The 22,741-nt window shown below is 43.7% G+C and overlaps 1 protein-coding gene across 6 annotated transcripts in view; it reads right to left on the bottom strand.

Moving 5' to 3' along the window:
- Positions 1–2,846: 2,846 nt before the first annotated feature.
- LOC119383018 (rho GTPase-activating protein Graf) overlaps positions 2,847–22,741 on the bottom strand; it is a 58,515-nt gene continuing 38,620 nt past the window's right edge. For 4 of the 6 annotated variants that reach the window (XM_037650984.2, XM_049412385.1, XM_037650980.2 and 1 more), the window contains exons 17-26: positions 22,441–22,499; positions 20,932–21,037; positions 19,475–19,634; positions 15,443–15,622; positions 14,483–14,642; positions 8,627–8,746; positions 6,179–6,221; positions 6,044–6,088; positions 5,876–5,955; positions 2,847–4,717 (exon numbers count right to left, since the gene is read on the bottom strand). In XM_037650984.2, coding sequence (XP_037506912.1) covers positions 4,626–4,717; positions 5,876–5,955; positions 6,044–6,088; positions 6,179–6,221; positions 8,627–8,746; positions 14,483–14,642; positions 15,443–15,622; positions 19,475–19,634; positions 20,932–21,037; positions 22,441–22,499 — 1,045 coding nt within the window. In that variant the 3' untranslated portion in view covers positions 2,847–4,625. Of the gene's footprint in view, positions 4,718–5,875; positions 5,956–6,043; positions 6,089–6,176; positions 6,222–8,619; positions 8,747–14,482; positions 14,643–15,442; positions 15,623–19,474; positions 19,635–20,931; positions 21,038–22,440; positions 22,500–22,741 lie in introns of those variants that run through there. The other 2 variants (XM_037650982.2, XM_049412386.1) reach the window with 2 other exon arrangements.

Genomic DNA, 22,741 nt, shown 5'->3' on the forward strand with positions numbered 1-22,741 from the left:
ACTTCAGACATTCTATTCTGTATGGGAATAAAAAAAAACCTAAAGAAAAGTAATGTTAAAGTAAGCGAAACCCGACGTTCCAACACATTCTACTTCAAGTGTACGGGTTTTTCTTTTCTTGTTTGTATTTCTTTTGCCAAGCAGTCAAGCAGCTGTTTGCAGCGGCGAGTGAGGCCGACGAATGACTGCAGGCACGCGGATAGGTGTCGCGACAGAACGAGGAAATAATAATAATAAAAGGAAGTGGTGGAGGCACGCATGCGGCAGAAAATAGCTCGTTATGTATGAGTGGACTACTAACTCCACGTACCTGATCCTGCTAACATTTTTTTCTTTGTATATTTCGAGCGGCGAAAACACCATTACGCGCAGTCAACGACATTCTTTCTTTACACAGGACTGCAATACAAGACGCGTGGCGGATATTAAACGCCGCAAATGACGTTGGGACACCATCGAGAGCAGACGTCGTTAAGGAGCTCGTAAACAGCACACGTGGAAGCGAAATAGCGAAAATGCTGGGGCTCGGTTCTGCCGACGCATGACATGACGACGTCACGCTAACGGCGCCGGAAGCGCGACCTTTGTCGGTCGCGATCGAGGGCAGCGAATGCGGCCACCCTGCAGGTGACATAATGCGCAATCCGATATGTCCCGACCTATTCGTTATTTCTTGCTTTCATTGCAACATTGTTCCAGTTTGTTACAATTACAGGGCGCGTGCGATTGCTGGGTTTCGGAAGACATGAGTGACGCAGGGGCGTAGCCAGAATTATTTTTCGGAGGTTGGGGGGGGGGGGGGGGGGTCAGCCCTTGAAATGTGGTCGTGCGTGTGTTTGTATGTGTGCGTGTCTATGTACGTTTTAAGGAGTTTGCAGCGCAACCACTTAAGTGCTGAAAGAAAAGCGGTAAAGTAAAGCAAGAATTAAGCGAAGTTGGACGCACACGAGCGCAGCTTTCCCTTTGCTTTTAAATGCGAATGCATTTCTTAGTCAGGCGTCTGTCGGTGTCAGCGCGCCGGCAGGTGTTATCTCTCCGCTCTCACTCCCTCTCCCGTAGCAACAGCTGCGGGCGCGCGCGCGCACTCATCCTCGCCCCTAGCAACCGGAGCAGCTGGTGCGGGCGGAGTAGCGGAGAGTGAGTGGAGAGGAGGAGCGCGCTCTGGCGTGTGAAGGCGCTGGCATCGCGGGAGCTCGGCGGAGCTCCCGCGTGTGTAGGAGAGGGTAGGTGCTGTGCTTCGCCGCTCCTTCTCTCGCCGTTCGCTCTCTCTCCTCCCTGCGCCCCACTCTCCCGTCCGCTCGCTCGCACGTATATATAAATGGAGTGAAGCGCCGTGTACTCTCGGCGCAAGAAATTCCCTTCGGGGAGGTGGGGGCGTTTTTTTTACTTCCCTGTGCCGCTCTCCTTTCAACACTTACGTACTTGTGCTACAAAATCGTTAAAATGTAAATTAGCCAAACCACCCATAGAGTAACATAGCATATATGACTCACCCACATCGCCGTTGAAAAATTTCGGGGAGAGGGGTGTTGAACCGCGCGTAACGGCGGAGTTGTCCACGCGTCCGCTCCCCTACCCCCTGGCTAAGCCAGTGGAGTGACGGGACAACACTGGCGTCGATGTTAACCAGGTCATTTCTTGCTTTTTTTTTATATCGGAGTTGGATCACCAATTCCACTTTCAATCAACGAAATGGGGAATTGGTTATTATAACAATTCTAAATATTGTGAGTCAAGAACATAGGCAAATTGCCACTCCTTTAATGTCTGGAACATTATTTCGTTTTGCAATCAAGAACACTGTATGCTTTTAGTAATTTAGAAAATTAATGGAAGCATTGTTTAAGACTGATTTATGGGGCATTTTCATAACTTTTGCGGTCCACCTAATTTTTTTTTTGCTTACACAGCCCTCAGGACAATGGTACAATGTTAAACTACACCATGTAATTGATATCATACAGATAAGGTAATGATAGTACCCAAAATTAAGAGCTCCACCATTTGTGGTTTTGTGAGAAGTATTGTATGTGAATAGCTCAACCAAAGTTATGTAAGCTAAGCATTCATTAAATGTGTTACATGTGCATATATGATAATTTGGGGGTCCTAGTCAGGCACATGTGGCATTGCTGGCATGCACCCAACACGGAGGCAAGCAATCAGTGGCGCAGTGCGCTAACAGCACTGGTGTAGCTGGGGGGGGGGGGGGGGGTTGTGTGTATGTGAAAGTGTGCATATTTCATAACCAATGTTATGAAAATTTCACATGTTGACTGCTACTAGGTGTAATAGGTGCATTAATTGTTGGTGCATAATGGTTGTATACCACTTCTGTTTTAATTTACAGGAGCTCACAGGAAATAAAAGTTCCAGTCCAATATTGTACTACTATGAAAGTCCTCCTGCACTTATAGCCTATTAAAATGACCAACTTACTGAAATAGCATTGCCTAGAATTTAGCATAAACCTACACAACTAGGTGAACACATATGACAGCAAATTATGAGACAAAAATGCATTGGGTGTAATAATGTTCCTTGATCGAGACATAATGCAATGACTGCCATAGGTGTGTGCAGGGTTCTCTATTGAGGGGGGGGGGGGGCTTAAGCTTTACTGCAGCGCTCCCTCAATCCCCTTTCTGGCAGCATACTTTACCTTGCAGGGGTTGCACGTGGAAATTGTGTTTTGCAAAAGACGTCCTGGTTTCTAGATAAAATATTACATGCGAAGACGATCGCTTGATTTGCACTACGCTTGGAAACATGTACAGGCTCAGATAAAAGCCTTAAGTAGTACTTTGAGTTCTGTTGCAAAGCTTGGAGGAATGCTGTGTCATAGAAAAAACACTCACGGCAATAATTTATTTGACAATTTTGCACAACCGTGACATCAACTTCGTCATGACAGTGAGTGGTTCGATGTTTGGTCTAAAAAAAAGTATACATTTCGTCCGATAAACCAGCAACACAGTCCAAACCATTCTGTGCTTCGTATGAAAGAACAAAAATTCTTACCAACACATACTCACAACACTACTTCAAAGCAATACCAACACATAGCTAAAATGTAACGTCAACAGCAAGGCCATGCAAGTGATAGGTTTTTCAAGAAATAAATTCGTTGCAAGAAAATTCATGTATAGCATTTCATAACATGAACATATGCGAGGTGTGTGTGTTACTTATTAATTCTTATGCAAAAAAAAATTGTTGAGTAATAATATAAAATGAGGGTTTCAACTAGGTGCTTTAGGGAAGTAAGTAAAAAATAAACAGCTATAACTTCAGATTTTTAACAAGATATGCTCTCACTATGTACACCAGGCTCCATGAGTGCGATTTTGGCAACCCCACTTTGCAAGACGTGCACCACAGTTAAAAAAAATCATGAAATCTGTGCTGCATTATGTACAGAAGAACAGCCACTGTACAAACGCAGGATGGGGAAAGTTAATGGCGCATCGAAACATATCATTTGGCATGTTCGACATCGAGACGAACTTCACAGAGTATCATCTATTCCACAGGGCATTCAATACAGGCACACTACAGAGAAACATTAAGTCAGCTTGGATTGGTAGATCATGGAAGTGTTCATTTTTAGAAGACACACAGCTTCTCCTCAGATTTTATTAAACTCCGGTGCCAATCATGTCAGCGCACGAAGTCATGCATTTGAGCTTACTTTTACAACATATTCTAGCTCCACTCATGCAAGAAACGCTCACGTGGTTTGCTGGAGTGAGTTCCCGCTTACTTCTGAATGAGAAGGATGCACAAAAGGTATCCGACGTCCTAAAGATCCCAGTGGAAATTATGAAATTCACTTGCTTTCTCTTTTTTCATTGTATATGGTTCACCAAGCTTCTGCACATAGTGAGGTTTAGATACGGACAAGAAAACATACAATCATCTACCAATGCAGCTTAAAGTTAATATTTCTCTTTAGCATTATTTCAAGTAACAATAAAAACACTTTCAACGACTTAAAAGCAGGAAATGCGCCCTATTGCACTAAACAGTCGGTGTGTGCATCACCCTTTCTCCGCAAATGGCTGGCAGCAGAGAAGTTGGGATGGGAAAAAGAAAAAAAACACTTTGAGCTGAAGCGAAGCAACAATTACTACTGGCACAACAAGCATTTGTACACGTACATGGACGTCACACCACAGAGATAAGAGAGAAAGAAAAAAGAACATCCTTTCCAAACCAACATCACCGCCATTTGGGCTAAAATATGGAGCAAACGTGTGCATCCATTCAGAAGGAAGGAAAAAAAAACGGACCTAAAGACACACTTCCATTTGCCACAGTTGTAGTCAACGTGCGGGCAACGTCCTCAAAAGAGCGTGGAGTCCAGTTATTGTTTTGAGCTTCTGAGCAACTTGGTGCCTTGGCATATGGAAGAAGGGGGAAGCACGGTCACTGCGCTTTCTAGTCACGTTAAAAGTCATATTTTTCTTCTTCTTTTTTTTTTTTTTGTCTTCACCCAGTAAATAAAAATATCTCACAGGTGTGATGGAGGGCACACTGAATCACTGCAGTACGTAGTATGCACTGTCCTTTTGTAGAGGTGCTCTCATACTACACGTTTGGTTCTCTCGAAGAGCTTGGCCTGTTCACGGCAAGAATTCAACGTAGTTTTCGGGCACAAGACCACAGCGCCCGTTGAGGCAGCCTTCCAGCCAGCCTCTCTCCCTCGATGGCCGGACTGGAAACAATGCAACATCGCAGAGTTTGTAGCCACTTGTAGTTATGAAAGTGTACACGTTTCTCCGAGAACTGAAGTGGCCCTGTCTCAGTTTAGCATTACCCTCAGACCATGAACCACCAACTCGCCCAGTTTATTGTTCTTGTTAGTACAATTTCAAGTTTCGAGGGCTCCTTTATATGCTCTAATGTACAGCTTGCCAACAGAGTTTTTTTATGTTCATTAGTTGCCTACAATGCTCAGCCCGTCGTTTTGTATCTTCTGCCCCACTGTGTAAGCTTAGTGCTACCTTAAGACCATGAAGAACTACTAACCCTCCCATTTTACTAGTATGTGTCTTAATGACATGGGGCAGAAAAGCAGGATGATCAAGGACAATAAGAGAACAAATGAAAATTAAACAACAGGCCTCAGGTTTGCGTTCGTTACAGCTTTTTACTCAAAGCAACAGAGAATTCAACACACAATCCGACACTAAGAGCGGTACTAACTCCTCATCATGCTTGGCATGCAAAGCTAAGAAGGCTGTGTGGATAGTACGGTTGCAAAACGCGATTTGATGGCAATTTCTGGTGTCATGCACGACAAACTGACATAGTAGTATGTGCTAATTTTTAGGCATTGATGCAGGAGCGTGGGAAGAAAGTTAGACATTGTTCACAATTCATGATTGGCATGAAAGTATACTGCAACATGTGCTAAAATATCAGCGGATGTTGCAAAAAACCAGGTGGTTAAGCTTAATTTCTAGTTCCTACTTTGTAGCCCTCGTGGAAGAGGTATGACAGCACTAGGTGACAGTTATGTTCAATCAATAAACTAATTAGTACTACATAATAGTCAATGCCAAAATGAAAAAGTCACAACTCTGTTTTTTTTTTTTACAGTTCCTTTAGCACATTTTGCGCTTCACATACATTGGGGAGTACAAGTGTTGCGCGTTCAAAGTTAGGGGTGCTACTGAGCGCACGAAAGAATGCAAGAAAGGCATGGAGTTGTAAGCATGCATATGGGAGCGCTATTTCTGAAGTTCCCTACTGCTTTGAATCGTACTGAAGAACAAGGTTCGATGTAACAAAAAAAAGATAAAAAACTAAAGTGAAAAAAGGCAGATTAATTACACTGTGAAGGAACACTGCATAAAATGATGGAGCTTACCATTGTCAATGATCTGGTTGGGCTCGAATGAAAGTTCAGAGTTATTTTCCCCGACGCACGCATATAGGGTTCTCACTTTCCTGCAGAACAGGACAAGATGGCAGTGTGTTATATGCTTTGGTTCATTAGAAAAGTTATGTATGCCATTAAAAAATGATGAAAACTTACCTTCCACCTGTGTAGTGATGGGTTGGAGTGGACGACTGACTAGACCTAGGCAAAGAACCAATGCAATTTAGCAATATAGCACTGATGCGTCTCGCCAGCCTATGGTAATATAAAGGTGACTATAATTTTACTCACTTTGATGCATCTAGGACGCGAGATGAATGATATTCTCTTGTAGCTGCAACAAAAATGTTAGGAAAATAATGTTAGATGAAAGCTGGCCTTCATACTTTCAAACTTCATTTATTTTCGACATTTGGCATGTCGTTCAAAATAATCACTATGTTCACAGGTACATCTGCAGTGGAAATATATGAGCACAAGTGACCAACGACCGTAGTGGAAAAATTGCGACATGCAGCATTTTGTCCCCAGCAGGCTTAAATGTGCATTGCATGCACAATCCATGTATAAAATGAGGCTGGCCAACAAAGCAGCCCATCCATAAGCTCACATTCCAAATGCTAGCAGCGATTTCGCGACTACAATCATCGGTCTTTTGTGCTAATAATTTTTAATTGCAGCTGCACGTGGAAACCATAAACAAACACGGAAACCACAGTGTAATCTGGAAAGAAAGAAAGAAAGAAAGAAAAGAAGCCGCACTCTCTAAACACACGTTCAGAAAATTATGCAGAACTGTTTTATTTTGGAACTCCATAGAACTAAAAGTTATATTCAATTGCTACATAGCCAACAAATCCACCTCTGCACAGAAGTTTCTGTAATATGGGAACTGCAGGGGAAATAGAAGAAAGAAAGAAAAATAAAGGAAAAATCTCAAATTATGACAACCTGAACACAAAACCTGGAGTTCAGAGGTGAATTGCATGCATTGTGAAGTCAAACACCAGATTGTGCTGCAGCACTGCAGGTTGTACACTTGGGCTACAAAGCGTCTGAGCTGTTCATAGTTTCTGGAGTCCAAAAACTTGGGCATGCAGATGTACTGGGAGACTTAAAAAAAAAGAAATGAGGAATGTCCTGACGTGCAACCAGGAAGCATTACAATGCTCTCTATATGCCAGTTCCAAAAGAGTAGACTTAATTAAGTGTGGTTGGGCCGTGGTGTTAGAGCAGCAGAAAAGAGAAATGCCAAGCCAACAAAGACCACATGAAGGACAGCTTAGGGCGAGGGTATCAAACTAGGGAAAGTGATGAAGCCCATGGTACAAAGTAGTCTTAGCTGATCACACAATCACCAAAAGCTGTCCCTACTGAATTCATACTCGTGTTGCAAAGTTGTGACTTGCGACGTACCTCGCTGATGAGACTTGTCCTCCCACAATTACGATCTTTTTATCGTGCAACCTTCAACATGACTGTATTTACAAGCTACAGACTTGTCATAGGCTTGCCCCCTACTCACCTGGGGCATCAGAAAGCTCAAGCTACAAGTAGCTTCTTTAGGGGCAGCCATGTCTGCCACCTTGCCCCCCCCCCCTTCGATTCTTGAATGACCTCTCTTGAAGCCCCTCCATCACATCTGCTGCCGCTTTTTTAAGTAGCGCCGTCTACTGCTTCGCCGCCACCGCCAATTTCCGGTTCTGGAGCTTCCGGAAGGAAGTTCTTGAGCCACTTTCTTCCGCTTTTTCCTTCCATCTTGTTTCTGCACACGCATGTGCACATACGAGAAAGCAAATATTTCCTTCTCCGTTTCGCAAGTGTTGTCGTTTTGAGGTTCGTTCTAAACTGCCTGCCGCCGAGTGAGTTTTCGCTCAATGTTTCTGCGTCGTGAGGGCATGGGCGGGCATGGGGTGGGTGCATCAACCGGAAAAGCAGCAGAAACATCATGGCGACACTTTGGCTTCCGCTAGGCGGGGAACCGGTGTAAAGGGAGAAGGGGAGAACAAGTTGGTGCTACTTAACCTAGCCGGCAGAAAACGCATGGAGGGGCTTTAACCTCTCTCAGTGCAGCTGCCTCAACAGGGGATGTAACCTCGGGCCACCTCTGGTGAGTTATCACCCACTGTGACTTTTGCAAGTTATGATCACTGCCAGCAATACTACCTGTGTGAAATGATGTTCAATTGCCTCCAGAATACATGTGCTTGCAAGGCCATTTTCTCAAGCTGTGTTGAGAATGCTATACATACAGCACAAACTGCCCAGTGTGTAGCTTGGTAGACACTTCTCAGCAGATAAAACTGCACGTCTCTAAGCACTTTGCTGATCACTGCCAGCAATACTAACTGTGTGAAATAATGATTTTCTGTTGCCTCCAGAATAGACGTGCTTACAAGACCATTTTCTTAAGCTGTGTTGAGAATGCTACACTTACAGCACAAACTGCCCAGCGTGCAACTTGGATGACACTTCTCAGCAGATAAAACTGCACATCTTTTGCTGCAGCAAATGGGTTAAATTACCAGCAATGTTTCATTTCTCTTCCATACATTGTGCACACTGACTTTTACAGACTATCGACTGCATTCCATCAGGCTTAAAAGGCCTTGCACTGAATGGTGCATTTCCCCCTCTGAAAATGCACACTGAAGCGAGAGGTGTTCCATACTTGACGTGAAACGGAAACACAGAAAGTGTGCCTTGACCAAGCATTGCCTTGTGCACAGCAGCACTCACCGGGCACTGGTGAGTGGTGGCTGATGGAAGCATTTGAACGCGAACTCAGGGACTCTGTGCTGCTGCTGTTGGAGTTCACATTGTGACTATTGTCCCTGGGACCATAGCCTCCAGTGGGAGCTGTAACACCAAGGAAGGGAAAAAAAAAATATTCACACGAGTCTTGCGGTGTCTCACTGTGCTTTGTCTCTGGTTAAAATGACAACAATGCCTGTTGACTGCTCACTGTCCACTTTTGCAGCACAAACACAATGCAAACCAGCATTATGGGTGACTGAAGTGTTGCATATTAGCATGAAATCCAAGAAACAATCAATAAACCATCAGATGATAAACCTGTGAGCTACTCTGCTAAGAAAGCAGCATTGCTGCACTGATTCTAGGAGCCCAGTCACTCTAACACACCCAATAAACAATGTGCAATAGACAGTGTAAATAAAAAAAAGGTCTTCATATCCAAAGAGGAGTGAGCAGCCAGTGAAAAAAATGGCTGAAGTTCCATTATGTGCATTTTTTTTTCTAGATACAGTTGTTCTAAAGTTTCTCTGTTTCCTCTCCATAGTATGTGAAATGGATTATTTACAATGTACAAGTCTTCTAAGCAACAGGATTGCCGTACCTTACTGAACTTATAAATGGCTTTAGTAGCACTGTAGCAATTGTGCATTTATAAAAGTAGAAATTAATTCTGGGGTTTTAAGTGCCAAAGCCACGACTCAAGGCACGCCATACTGTGGTACTCCAGCTTAATTTCAATCCTCAGGGATCCCAAGATTAACATGCACCTAAATGTAACCACGTGGGTGCTTTAGTATTTCACCCTCATCAAAACGTGGCAGCCGTGGCCAGGAATCGAGCTTGTGTCCCAAGCTAAGCAGCATAACACCTTAATCGATAAGCTACCACCGCGGGCGATTCCTTATCACACCTTCCTCCAAATAAAAGACCGCACTCTCTCTCTTTTAATGAAGAAGAACGAGGGAAAGAGCGAGAGTGAAAAGGTAGGGAGGTTAATAAGGTACAATATCTAACAGATTGGTGCTCTTATCTTGTACTGGCAGAACAGAAAATATGACATTCTATATCATATCAATCATGTCAATCTATACTAAAACTTGTTCAATGCTTCTGCTGTAAAAATTGTCCTCCGTGACTCATGCACTGTAGGCTCTCTGCGGTGCAGGCTGCCTAGGCGACGCTTTCGCGCCTTGTGTTCCAGTATTCCAAAGGAGGCTACCGCTGAGCAGGGGCTCTATAACGCTGTAACGCTCTGCCCATGCATTTATTCTGCTCTGCCTGGCCTGAAATTTACATCAACGACGACAAAAATACGAGCGGGAACCAGTAAAAGCTTCGTAGACCAATGAAACGCTCTTCCTGATTCAGGAAATTTTCTTTCATCGAAAGGGAATAGCGACACCATTGCTCTATATTCAAGCTGCTGTGGGTCAATGAGAGTGCAGAAGTGCTTTAGTTGGGCTGAAGTGGGAGAGCTAAAGAATATTTTCACTTTAGCCTCTACTTTGTCTTGCTTATCATATTGCCACATGTGTTTCTTGCTTCATTTTGATGTATATTCGAGTTTCACCCACAAAAACTGTTAGCAACGCTCAGTGCAGACCGCGCCGCAATGTTCGGGAGGCTTCGCGGTCATTTGAGATCATTCTGTTAAGATTACGCGCAGAACGCGAAGAGTCAAGTTTATTCGAGAGCTTGCACGAGCACCAGCGATAACGCTGGAAGGTTTGATGAGACATACAAAAGACGATGTATTCCAGCGATGATCAGGTTACTCGATGGCTGACCACTCTTCTCGCCACTATCAGTGCACAGCGTATGTCGTTTGTATTTTGAGTTCATTTTCCGGGCACAAGTTCGCCCACATAAAGAGTTATGCGTTTCCCAGTCTTGCTGCGGCCTTCTTCACCGTCATAACCATGTGACAATATGGTAGCTTGCAGCGATTGCGGCAGCTTGCAACAAGGCGACGAATAAAGCAGTGGACTCGAGCACATTGAGAAGGCCTGCTTTCAAGCTTGCCCCGCAACTTGTTCTACCAGACCAGGGAGGTGGTCAAGGTCCATGGTTTTCTGTACTAAGCAGATTGAATAGACAGCTGGGCTAATTGGTCTTGATTCATCTTGAATTTACTTTAATAAGACCAGCCAGCCCAGCGTATGGGCGTTGTCTCTTGCTTCTCTCCTGACAATATGTATGTATGTATGTATGTATGTATGTACACACACACACACACGACTGATGGAGTGGGGGAGGCTTGCCCCCCCCCCCCCCCATCGCGAACAAGTTGGTACGCCAGTGCTTACATACTAAACTGGCCTCCACCCTGTCACCTCTGTGCCGTGTGCTGAACAGCTTAGCTGGTCATCCACTTCACAGAGTGGAATGATTTCTCATTTTTTTTTTTCTTTTATTGCGATAGCAATTATATGGACACTCGGCAGGTCTTTGCCATCGCCGTTGGCGTCCATTGTCATTTTCTGGAATAAAGTACAAATTGATAACATCACCCCGCACATCTTATGTTCTACAAGCACCTTTGGGAGGCACTGGTTCTACCTCTCAGTAAAAGCTCGCGAGCACTGATGACAAATGCGGCTGAAGTGGAGATAAAATGAGCCGACCCTCTCCGTTGCACGGAGGGCGTGTGCGATATCGGCCCACACGCGCTGAAAGGCCTCGCCTGCCTTTCGTAAGGAGCATGAAGGGACGCCAGAAAGAGAGAAAGGGATGGGGTCTGCGTCGCTCGAAGGTCGCTGCCCCGTGCGCTATCTCGAGGCAACAAGAGACGGCTCGTAAACTTGCTGTGCACTCAATGCTTTCTTGGTGTTTAGAGAATTGACAGCACGAAAACCGCTTCGGTCCCCGGAGTGGCCATATATTCCCTTAAACCAGCATTTTGTTGAGTTACGCGAGATCGGATCCAAAAGAGTTAGCTGCTATAGCCTTACTTCATAAAACAATACAATTTGTTGGCATCGCACTGATTGCTTTGCCCTTAAGCGAAACTGCGATTTTTTTTTAATTGTCACCTATTGACCCTGGAAAGGGGGGGGTGTGACGTGTAACATGGCGTAGCTGTTTCACAGTGGGCCACGGCAGGGCCGTCAGTGACAGGCCCGCTACTTACAGTTGTGCATATTAAAACAGAATTGCAGCTGCTCTGACCAGGAGGCATGTTTTTATTAATGTGATGACACTTTCAAAAAAGCAAGCAAATATCTGAATTGCGACCCTAGCACTCGCGAGCTCAAAAGGGCAGGACCTTTTAGGGTATTTACCGCAAGAGCGATTACAAACTCGGATATGCAGGTGGATAGGAAATAGGAAAAAGCTCTTCTGGATGAAGATCCATAGATAGAGCATATTTGAGGAAAACTGTCAACGCGTTCCAACCGTTCATGTGCTCTTTCACGGACAGCACAGAAAAATCGATATTGTATCATATATCTATTGCTAGTAGGGGTGTGCGAATATTCGAAATTTCAAATATTTTTCGAATAGTGTTTGCTATTTGATTCGATTCGCACTGGAATTTTACTACTCGAACTTCCCAAAAACAAATACAGTCAGCGTCCGACTGAAAGTGACCCCTTCAAATTTTCAATATGCTTCACCTCATTACACTCTCGTATTGCGGCAAAGCTGTCTTTCAAGCTCTGTTACGGTCGAACTTTGCCATGACAGTCATCCGATTAGAAGTGATCCTTAGATATTCAATATGCTTCACCTCATCACACCCCGGTATTGCGGCAAAGCTGCCTTTCAAGCTCCGTTGCGGTCGAACTTTGCCAAGAGACAGTCAACGTCCGATTGGAAGCCCTAGATTTTCAATATGCTTCACCTCATCACGCCGCGGTATTGCGGCAAAGCTGCCTTTCAAGCTCCCTTACGGTCGAACTTTGCTAACCACAACGAACGTCTGATTGAAAGTGGTCCCTAGAGGTCCAATATGCTTCACCTCATCACACCCCCGTACTGCGGCAAAGCTGCCTTTTAAGCTCCACTACGGTCGCAAATGTAGAAAGAAAGAAAATGCTGGTTCCAACGTGGAGATGAAAGACGTGGCAAAGTTGGGGGCTCAATTAATGCTGTTTTGGGCCTGAAATTTGGGCAGGAAGTTCGAAAAATCGGAAGCCGGAGCTTTTTAGCATCCAAAATTCCAGATGTTCTTATATATCGACGTCTACGAGGCAGATTTGGAACTCCGGACTTGAAGGGAGCAGACCCTTGTCCGCCACATCATTTGGGCTTCCACAGATGTTGAAAGAGGAGGAGAGGCTGAGAAAATGGCATCTTTGCCTATCACGTGTAAAGTGTTGTCGGCAACACTTTGGTTGCACCAAATCATGTACGTAAGAATTCGGCCTCTACATTGCCTCATTCTTGATAAGACAACTATGAAACACCACCCCGCCACTGCTTAATCAGCCGAGCAAAAAGAAACACTTTCATGTTGCTGTCTCATAAGAATATGTTTAGGAATCCTCTCTAACTTTTTTTTCTGCAATTTCACTTCGAAGTATTTGAAAAATATTCGAGAAACATTAGAGAAATATTCGAAAAATATTCGATTCGATTTGCACTCAGACTTCAATATTCGAATTCGCTTCGCACCCAAAATTTTGCTATTCGCACAGCTCCAATTGCTAGCGTTTCCAGATTTCATTCCATGATGTCAACAGAAATGACAGACATTCTGGCGTCACGCGTGTAGTAATTAGTGAACATTGGTTCAATTACGTGTCATGTGAAGCTTGAACGGGCAATCGGCAGCGTTTCTGGAACAGACGATGTCCGCCGATGAATCGCCGCAACACTTTCACGTTACCGATTGGCCTAGACGTCACGAGCCTCTGCAGAGAGCGGGTTTTGCGTCGAGCCGACTTGCACAACAGAAGCTGCGTCGGCACCGTGCAGGGCATTGTAGCTTACTCAGGGCGCATGCGCGAGAGTTGTTTCTTCAGCAGAACACAGTGCAGTGTAATAACTTTTGGTCCGCATTGAGACTTTGTCGGCCTCAAGATCAAGCCGCACATGTTTTGATGCACTGGCGGTGCGAATGCTAGTGATGCACGCCCCCAAACCCGAGACTATGGCGGAGTTTGGAGCAATTTTCATCGATATTATCAGGATGGTGCAGTAAATACAATTTGGCGCAGTTGGCGCAAGAGTGGAATCACCGGTATATGGCATCATTTGTAGAGAAAAGAGGGAACGATTTCTAGCTGACTGAGAATTGATTGTAAATTCCAGGCCGCATACTGCGCTCTAATGTTTGGCTCGCGTGTTCTCATGAGCCTCGACTACCGATCGACAGTGTTTTCTGATCATGCTGAAGAAGTGTTGCAGGGTCCCTTTAATGCCATAGTCCCGAGATCTTTTCCTACATTGTCTGCTATCTAACAGACAAATAACACAAATGGGGGGGGGGGGGGGCTACTTGCTTGTCACAAGGTAGGATGGTAGCAAAAACTTTCATTTCCTTACAATAAGCCTCTGCGACATCTTGTAGATTTCATATACACTAATCCCTCGTTACTTTACTGAATACATTGCGTTTTGAGTTCCTCGCAGTTGTGGTGCAATTAAAGCTCGACTGCTTCAGCTTTTCTTGAGTGGTCGCTTACCTATATCGAAATACCACTTATAATGAATTTTTGCGCCATGCCGCTGACCGCTATAACGAGGAATTACTGTAACTAATACACCCCTTCTGCACATAGGACAACGACGCAAAACTAATGTGACATAGAAAAGATCGCAGATTTCTGCAGCTCAATTTCTTGTCTTTGCCCTGTTGACTGTCATACAGTCGAGATTAAAGCACACACACACCTGACCGAGAAGAGTTAAGAGGTGTGACGGCAGCCTTATGGGGCGGAACAGCAGGCATGTGGCTGGAGCGGATTGCTTGGGTGGCAGCTGCCAACGATGCGAATCGCTTGACTTCCACGTGAGGCTGGGAGGAGTAAGGCCTCCCTGGGTAGACCCGCTGCTGCAAATGACATCATTATTGGTCATAAGAAGATGAGAGAGCACCACCTTAATCTGGAATGACGTCAACATTACAATGACTTATACCAAACGTATTGTCTGATCATTTGCTCTAGTGGGATAATAAAAGAACATACTGGACTAAAAAGCAGCACCAACGAAGCCCAGACTGTTACGTAAATCATTCTTTCAAACTTCAACAATCAATATTTCAACAGGAAGATGTTGACAACTTGCAGAGAAAATGAATGCCAAGCTTGTGTTTTTCAAATTCTGCACTGATGTTAGCACAGTTTTGGTACATCGGTGTGACTTAGCATACTTCTTCAATTATCCTTGCTTGTGCCTGGACTGTTTTGGTATTGGAGGAGCTTTCAAAGGAATGCCTTGAGTTTGTTCCTCGGTTTTTTCTTATGATGTAATGCAGTCTCCCCCTCCATTATTGCAAATAAGCAGATCTAACTAGATGTTGCAAAAGCCCATCATATTGCAACAGTCTTGCATAAGAACTCCGGACATCTGTTGGCCCTAGTTATTCTGTTTTTGCATCCACGCTCTTTCTGACTTACCAAGCCTCTTTACACAAAGAGCTGGTTTTGCTACTGCAGAAGTGTAACCCAGTAGCTCAATATCTCAATGTGACAGTGTCCCTACAAACCTTCCGAAGAAGGTTTATATCGAATTGGCAGGTGTGAATTTATAAATTCAGTATAACTGGGTGCAAGCGTACTGCTATAGATGGATTTCACTGCTCTGTTTCAGGAGTAGTTGGCAAATTTTACAGCAGCGTGATGCACTTACATGCTCGGCTAGAGGCGAGGTGAAGCCAGGGACGTCGTTGCCGTGTGCCCGGGAAAAGTGGTGCGCTGATGGTCGTTCCCTAAGGACCACTTCCTGTGGTGTCGCTGCCTGCCCACCATCTAATGACCGGGATGCCGGCGTAGCCACCTTAGCCTCTTCTTTTGGAAAGGCTTTGAATATCTGCATCCCACACAGGCCGAAAGTACTCAGCACATTAAGAGAACATGTAAAAATTAATTTCTCATGAAAAGGTGCATGAATGTTCAAATCGGGGTACTTCCAGTGTAAATGGCATCAAAATTATAGGAAAGAAAGTGACTTTAAAGCTCGTTTTTCTTTGTTAGACACAATATTAATGAGAACTAACAGACAGTAATGCCAAGGAAAGTATAGGGGGTGTTATTTGTAGTATTTAGGATATGAATGTGAAGAAAGTAAAGTGGACGAAAAGATAACTTGCCGCCGGCAGGGACCAAACCTGCGACCTTCGAATAACGCGTCCGATGCTCTACGGCGGCAGTCATCCTCTCGTCCACTTTATGGGGTACATGCGCATTTTAACCTAGGAGTGTAAGTTAGCACCGATCGCAGCCATTATGGGGTATATATGTGCATTTCAACCTAGGATTGTTAGTCAGCGCCGATCGCAGCCATGGCTGCAATCCGCGCTGACTAACACTCCTAGGTTAAGAAAAGAAGATGGCTCTTAAGGGCTCGTTTTCTCTGTTAGACACAATATTAATGAGAACTAACAGACAATAACGCCAAGGAAAGTACAGGGGGTGTTATCTGTAGTATTTATAATATAAATGTGAAGAAAGTAAAGTGGACGAAAAGATAACTTGCCGCCGGCAGGGACCGAACCTGCGACCTTCGAATAACGCGTCCGATGCTCAACCACTGAGCTACGGCGGCGGTCATCCTCCCGTCCACTTTATGGGGTATATATGTGCATTTAAACCTTGGAGTGTTAGTCAGCGCCAATCGCAGCCATGGCGGCGAGTGTGGAACACTCTTTTTCTGCCTTTCTGGCGTCACGTAGCACGTGATCTTTTTTTACGAGCTGGCAGCTGACCAATAATCCCTCACATACTACCTGAAGGCATCAAGTCTGCCAGAACGAGACCCTTGCTATGAATGAAGGAAAGAAGATGGCTCTTAAGTAGGGGTGTGCGAATATTCAAAATTTTGAATATTTTTCGAATAGTGCTTGCTATTCGATTCGATTCGCACCGAAATTTTACTATTCGAACTATTCGAACTTCCCAAAGACAAATGCAGCCAACGACCGGTTGAAAGTGACCCCTTCAGATTTTCAGTATGCTTCACCTCATTACACTCTCGTATTGCGGCAAAGCTGCCTTTCAAGCTCCGTTACGGTCGAACTTAGCCAAGAGACAAAGTCCGGTTGGAAGTGGTCCCTAGATTTTCAATATGCTTGACCTCATCACACCACCGTATTGCGGCAAAGCTGCCTTTCAAGCTCCGTTACGGTCGCACTTGGGCAAGAGACAGTCAACGTCGGTTTGAAAGTGGTCCCTAGATTTTTCAATATGCTTCACCTCATCACATCCCCGTATTGCGGCAAAGCTGCCTTTCAAGCTCCGCTACGGTCGCAAATGTATTAACTCAAGAAACCGCTGGTTCCAATATGGGGATGAAAGATGTGGCAGAGTTGGGGGCTCAATTAATACTGTTTTGGACCTGAAATTTGGGCAGGAAGTCCGAAAAATCGGACGCCGAAGCTTTTTAGCATCCAAAATTTCAGATATTCTTATATATCGACGTCTACGAGGCAGATTTGGAACTCCGGACTTGAAGGGAGCACACCCTTGTTCGCCACATCAGTTGGCCTTCCACAGCAGTTGAAAGAGGAGGAGAGGCTGAGGAAATGGCATCCCTGCCTATCACGTGTAAAGTGTTGTCGGCAACACTTTTGTTGCACCAAATCATGTACATAAATACAATTCGGCCTCTACATTGCCTCACTCTTGATAAGAAAGACAACTATGAAATATGACCCCACCAGCGCTTCATCAACCTAGCGAAAAGAAACACTTTCATGTTGCGATCTCACAAGATCATACTTAGGGATTCTCTGCAACTTTTTCTGTAATTTCACTTCGAATTATTCGAAAAATGTTTGAGAAATATTAGAAAATTATTCGAAATTATTCGATTCGATTCGCACTCAATCTTTATTATTCGAATTCGCTTCGCACCCAAAATTTTGCTATTCGCACAGGTCTACTCTTAAGGGCTCGTTTTCTTTGTTAGACACAAATACCCCATAAAGTGGACGAGAGGATGACCGCCGCCGTAGACCAGTGGTAGAGCATCGGACGCGTTATTCGAAAGTCGCAGGCTCGGTCCCTGGCGGCGGCAAGTTATCTTTTTGTCCATTTTACTTTCTTCAGATTTATATCCTACATACTACAAATAACACCCCCTATACTTTCCTTGGCATTATTGTCTGTTGGTTCTCATCAAAATTATAGTGACACATGTAAACCTTAATAGGATTAACATTGATAACAAAGTAAACATAAAATCTTTCTCACTGATATCAGTAAATAATGATTATGTACATAAAATATCACATAAAACAAAAGGCATGTCAGTGTTAGATGTGAAGACACTGTATAAGTGAGGCTCGACAGCATTAATATTGCAATATTTTCTGTAATTAGTGTTTTTCAAGCAATGGCACAACTTATGTGTGTAGGTGTCTTTGCAAATATCAGAAACACTACCTACTGAAATTAACGAAAGACTGGAATTCTTTATTAATACCAGAGTAACTGTGGTAATGGCTGCAGACTAGGGGTGTGCGAATATCAAATTTTTCGAATACGAAACGAATACGAATATCCACCTTCGAATATCGAATCGAATATCGAATATCAAAGGAAAAACGCCTCCACAGTAACAATATTTTATTTAACATGTAGCTATTTGAAAAAAAAAACATTAACAGCCTGACTGGCAACATAACATACACTGCTATCTCCAGAACACAATGTCCAGGCTAGCACAATGCACATCACAACGCAAGCAAATATCACGGCACAATGAAACTAATGACTAGGTGTTATCATGAAGAAAAAATATGAGTTGCTCCACATGATCAGGCAGCAGGCGCTCCCTTTTAACAGAGACACCCCCCCTCCTGCCACTGAAAAGGCACGCTCGCTTGGAACAGAAGTGGCTGGTATAGTGAGGTACATGGGGCAAAGCTTTGCCAGACTGGGGTATCTGAATGTGCCTACAGTCCGCCACCAGTCACATGGGTCACTGTCTTTCTTCAGAAGTGGTCCCGCATAGTGAACGAGTGGTAGTGCGGCACGTTACGGCCGCATAATATTGAAAATGTATGGTTACATGATCGCCAACAGCGCTGCACGTCAGAGATGCACCAGCAATAAATCATACGTATTGGGGCGCTCGTCGCAGGCAGAGATCGAGCCTCCGTGTACTTACAATGTTTATCGCTCCTCTCGGCAACGTTTTTAGCTATACGAACGCAGCAGAAATGTGGAAGACGAGTTATTTTATGCATGATAATCGAATCGAATTTTTCGAATATTCGAAGTTATCAAATATTCGAAACTTTTCGAATACACGATTTTCGAATCGAATACGAATATTTCGAATGTAATATTCGACGAATATTAGAAACTTTCGAATATTCGCACACCTTTACTGCAGACACTAACTGGCAACAGGAAATTTGAGAACTCCACACTGCAAGGCACAGTGGTACAACAGGGCAATGTGCTTATTCCAAGCTGTGGCTGTGCTTCTGTCACGTGTACTCTCTGGTGATGCACGATGAACCGTTACGCATTATGCCTAAGTTTTGTAACAAGCTACTTGCAAAATGTTCCTTTGAGAAGCCTGATCTGAATGTCCAGTGGCATTGTTTGAAGCTTTCAACTGGCATCCCTTGGCCACTGAAGTGGCACAAATAGAGCATAGATTTGATTTATTTATATTGAAAAGAATATGCAGCTTTGGTTGGCTGACCTTTACCTTATCACAGTTTTCGATGAGGATTTCAACGACCACGTTGCAGAACTTTATGTCCATGATGGCCGCCATAGTTTCCTCTTCTGGCCGAAGTAACGTAGGGCCAAAGCAAACACCCAGGTTTGACACAGTCATCAAATTCGATGATGCATAGTCGGAGACCCTGAAAAATTGAAGACAAATGTGCAACACATGGAATGTACCGTATTAAGATTCCTTTTGACAGTTCGACAATATGAATGGAACTCATTCGGGATCAACTCGCGCAAAATACAGTATTTGCCTAAGGTTCACTTCAGCTCAGACGTATCAATTTATGCTCAGCCGGGCCCACTCAGACTCATTTTCATGGGTCGGTTTGATTCTGAGTGAGTTGACTTATGAATAAGTTTACTGACCTATGGTCCTTTGCTTGGCCACCAAAAATGCTTCACTTTCAGTGATCCATAAGCACGCATTATCATACGTATGTCGATGATTACAAAACAAGCCTTTCTTTAAGCCCATGGTAAAATAAGAGCCCGAGAATGTATCTCACATTGTCAAAAGTCCCACTTGGGGTTATATTCATGAAGTTCAGTAATACAGCAAATAATACAGTGTATTTTTGTAACACTTTTGTATTATTTTTTTACGTGCCTAGTGCTACCTACCGCAAATTAAGGCCAGCTTTAGTATAAAACAGTAAATCTGTTTAAAAAAAGTCAATGCTAAAAAACCATGATGAAAATGTTATACTAGTATCCTGATGCCAAACCTTACTGTGGCCTTCGATATAAAATGTTTTCATGAGGTTTCCAGTGAGGTAAACAGACACCTGCACACTGTGATACTTTTGTCACAATGAAAACCAGATCCGACAGCACAGATTGAGGTGGAATCAATTACCAAATTACCAAGAATATTCTCGTGCCACATGCAATGTTCACAGTATCTGACTAGAGATGAGTTATTGCAAACTTTGGAATTCACAGATATTTATTGCTATTTATAAGGGCTCATAAAAATTTAGTGTTATTATAACCTGGAGGAGTATTATGTAAGAGTTCGCCAAGTGAACTGTCCGCTTGTGTGCATTGATCCGATGGAGTTTAAGAAGCAGGGTAAACAGGTGGAAATTGTCACTGCCTGTACTCGAGCACTATCCTGTCAGCACACAGGATAGTGCTCACAGGATAGTGCACACAGGATAGTGCACACAGGATAGTGCACACAGGATAGTGCAGCCCTAGCCCCCCCCCCCTTTCCCGAAATTATGTGTTTTTACTAAAAATAAGTAATAAAAATGGGTGTTTTTCTCAAAAAGTCGTTTTCAGCAAGTGGGCCCCTCCCCCGAAAAAAATTCCTGGCTATGGGCCTGCACAGAAGTGGACAGTCCACTGATCTAGAGTGTGCCATTATTTGCTTCATATGCAGGAGCCAAGCCTGAGAACAGAACTGGTAAGCCCAGCCATGCTTACTTCTGCAAGTGCCGTATCAAGAGCGCAGCCATGCGTTGGTTGTCGGGTGGCAGCTGAGAGACTAACTCTTCTATAGCTGCTGTCCTCTTGGCCTTGTTTTCTTGCTCTAAAACCGAGTTGAAGAGAACAGGATGTCAGGTGCGGAACTTGAGCGTGAAACACAGACAACAAGGAATACAACAGACTCCCTTTGAAGGGACACCAAAAAAAAAAATTATGTCAGTTTGAAAAATTATTCCTTGCGAACTTTATCGTTATTAAGTTTCACAGTCATAGGTTTATTACTAGTATATGGGAAAATAAATGTTGAAATTAAATTTTCTTCTTCAGTTGAAGAGCAAACAAATTAGGTTTACTGTGAGTAAGCAATCTCAAACTTGACCGCAAAAAGCATGCAAGCCAGCCTCAGAGTAGCAACAGGCATCGTTGCACAGCATCACACTGTTTCGGGCATAATAAATTGTTAACATATGGCGCAACTAAGTATGCTGACAAACGCACTGAAGCATTTTCCGCAGCTACATCCATAACTGGTGTAGCCAGAACGATAACAAGAAATAACTGCAGTATCAATGTGTTCAAGGCTTACGATTGTTTGAAAAGAATAATGCTTCTCAAACCTTTTGTCATGGGCTATTCACAGATACTGTACTTGTACTTCCTATGCATGCTTTTCAATGAATGGCATTGTTTTAGGACAGTAACAGCTGATAGCACAATGCCGAATACTTCTGCACATAAAGCCTGCCCCTGAATACATAAAGGAAGCGGGGTTCAGCATGCGTAACTGTGGTGTATAACACCATATGTATGCTTCTGGAAACAACTTGCTATAACTGTCAGTACAATGCAAAGCTCTAGAAACAATTTCCATTCTGCACACTCAACATTCAATCATGACTGCTTGAGACTAAGCATGATAGTAAGAAGTGAAATGAAATGAGACAACGAAAAAAGGGAAATAAAGTGCTACTGAATACGACATTAAGCACAATAAAACTAACTACACCAAGTTTTCATTTTATTTCGATTCATTACTATAGTAGTAGGGGTTAGTGTGTGTTCCTTTTTGATTCTTGTGTGCTATTTTGTTGTGCTTAGTGCAAAGTAACAAGCCCAACTCTGTTGAAGTGCGCTGCAGCTTGACAGCAATGGAGAATGCTGCACCAAATTTAAAAAATTAGACCTATATATAAATAATGGCCTTATCATATCATATAATCATATAAATCATGGTTTCATCATATCATATAATCATATAAATCATATACTTCTTACAAACAATGCTGGGATGCTTTTGAGACTGGTCCTCTTTGCAAAGTGTCCCAATAGCTTCTGGGAGGCCACAGACTAAAGTTTGAGAAACACTACATCAGAGAATGTAGCCTGTGAGGGCGACATTTTGCTGTTATGCTCACTCGCTGGAGCACAATGCTGCACAATGCAGGCATGGATTGAGCCACGTGCAGCCAGCAAGCGGGTTTGTTAATGCAGGGCAAGGGGACTTACTCGCTGCGCTAATAAAGGCAGTGTGCAAACGAAACGTCATCAGTGGCTCAGGCAGGTTTCTGAAAGGAGGCACAGGAAATTATTCGCTATGGGGGGCGTATCACACGATGCTTAATTTGCGGCACTGCCCTGGCATTCAAGAATGCATCACCGTATTCAAACTTTTGCAAATGTCAGCCGGAGGCAAAGGGAATAAGATTACAAAGCAGCAGGTCACAGCCCTTTATGTCACTAAGGGAGAACAACATACTAGTACGGAGTGTATATTGACACTGCGTGATAATTTTGCAAATGAGTTCTG

Source organism: Rhipicephalus sanguineus, chromosome 2 (assembly GCF_013339695.2).
Source record: "Rhipicephalus sanguineus isolate Rsan-2018 chromosome 2, BIME_Rsan_1.4, whole genome shotgun sequence".
Classification (NCBI taxonomy): domain Eukaryota; kingdom Metazoa; phylum Arthropoda; class Arachnida; order Ixodida; family Ixodidae; genus Rhipicephalus; species Rhipicephalus sanguineus.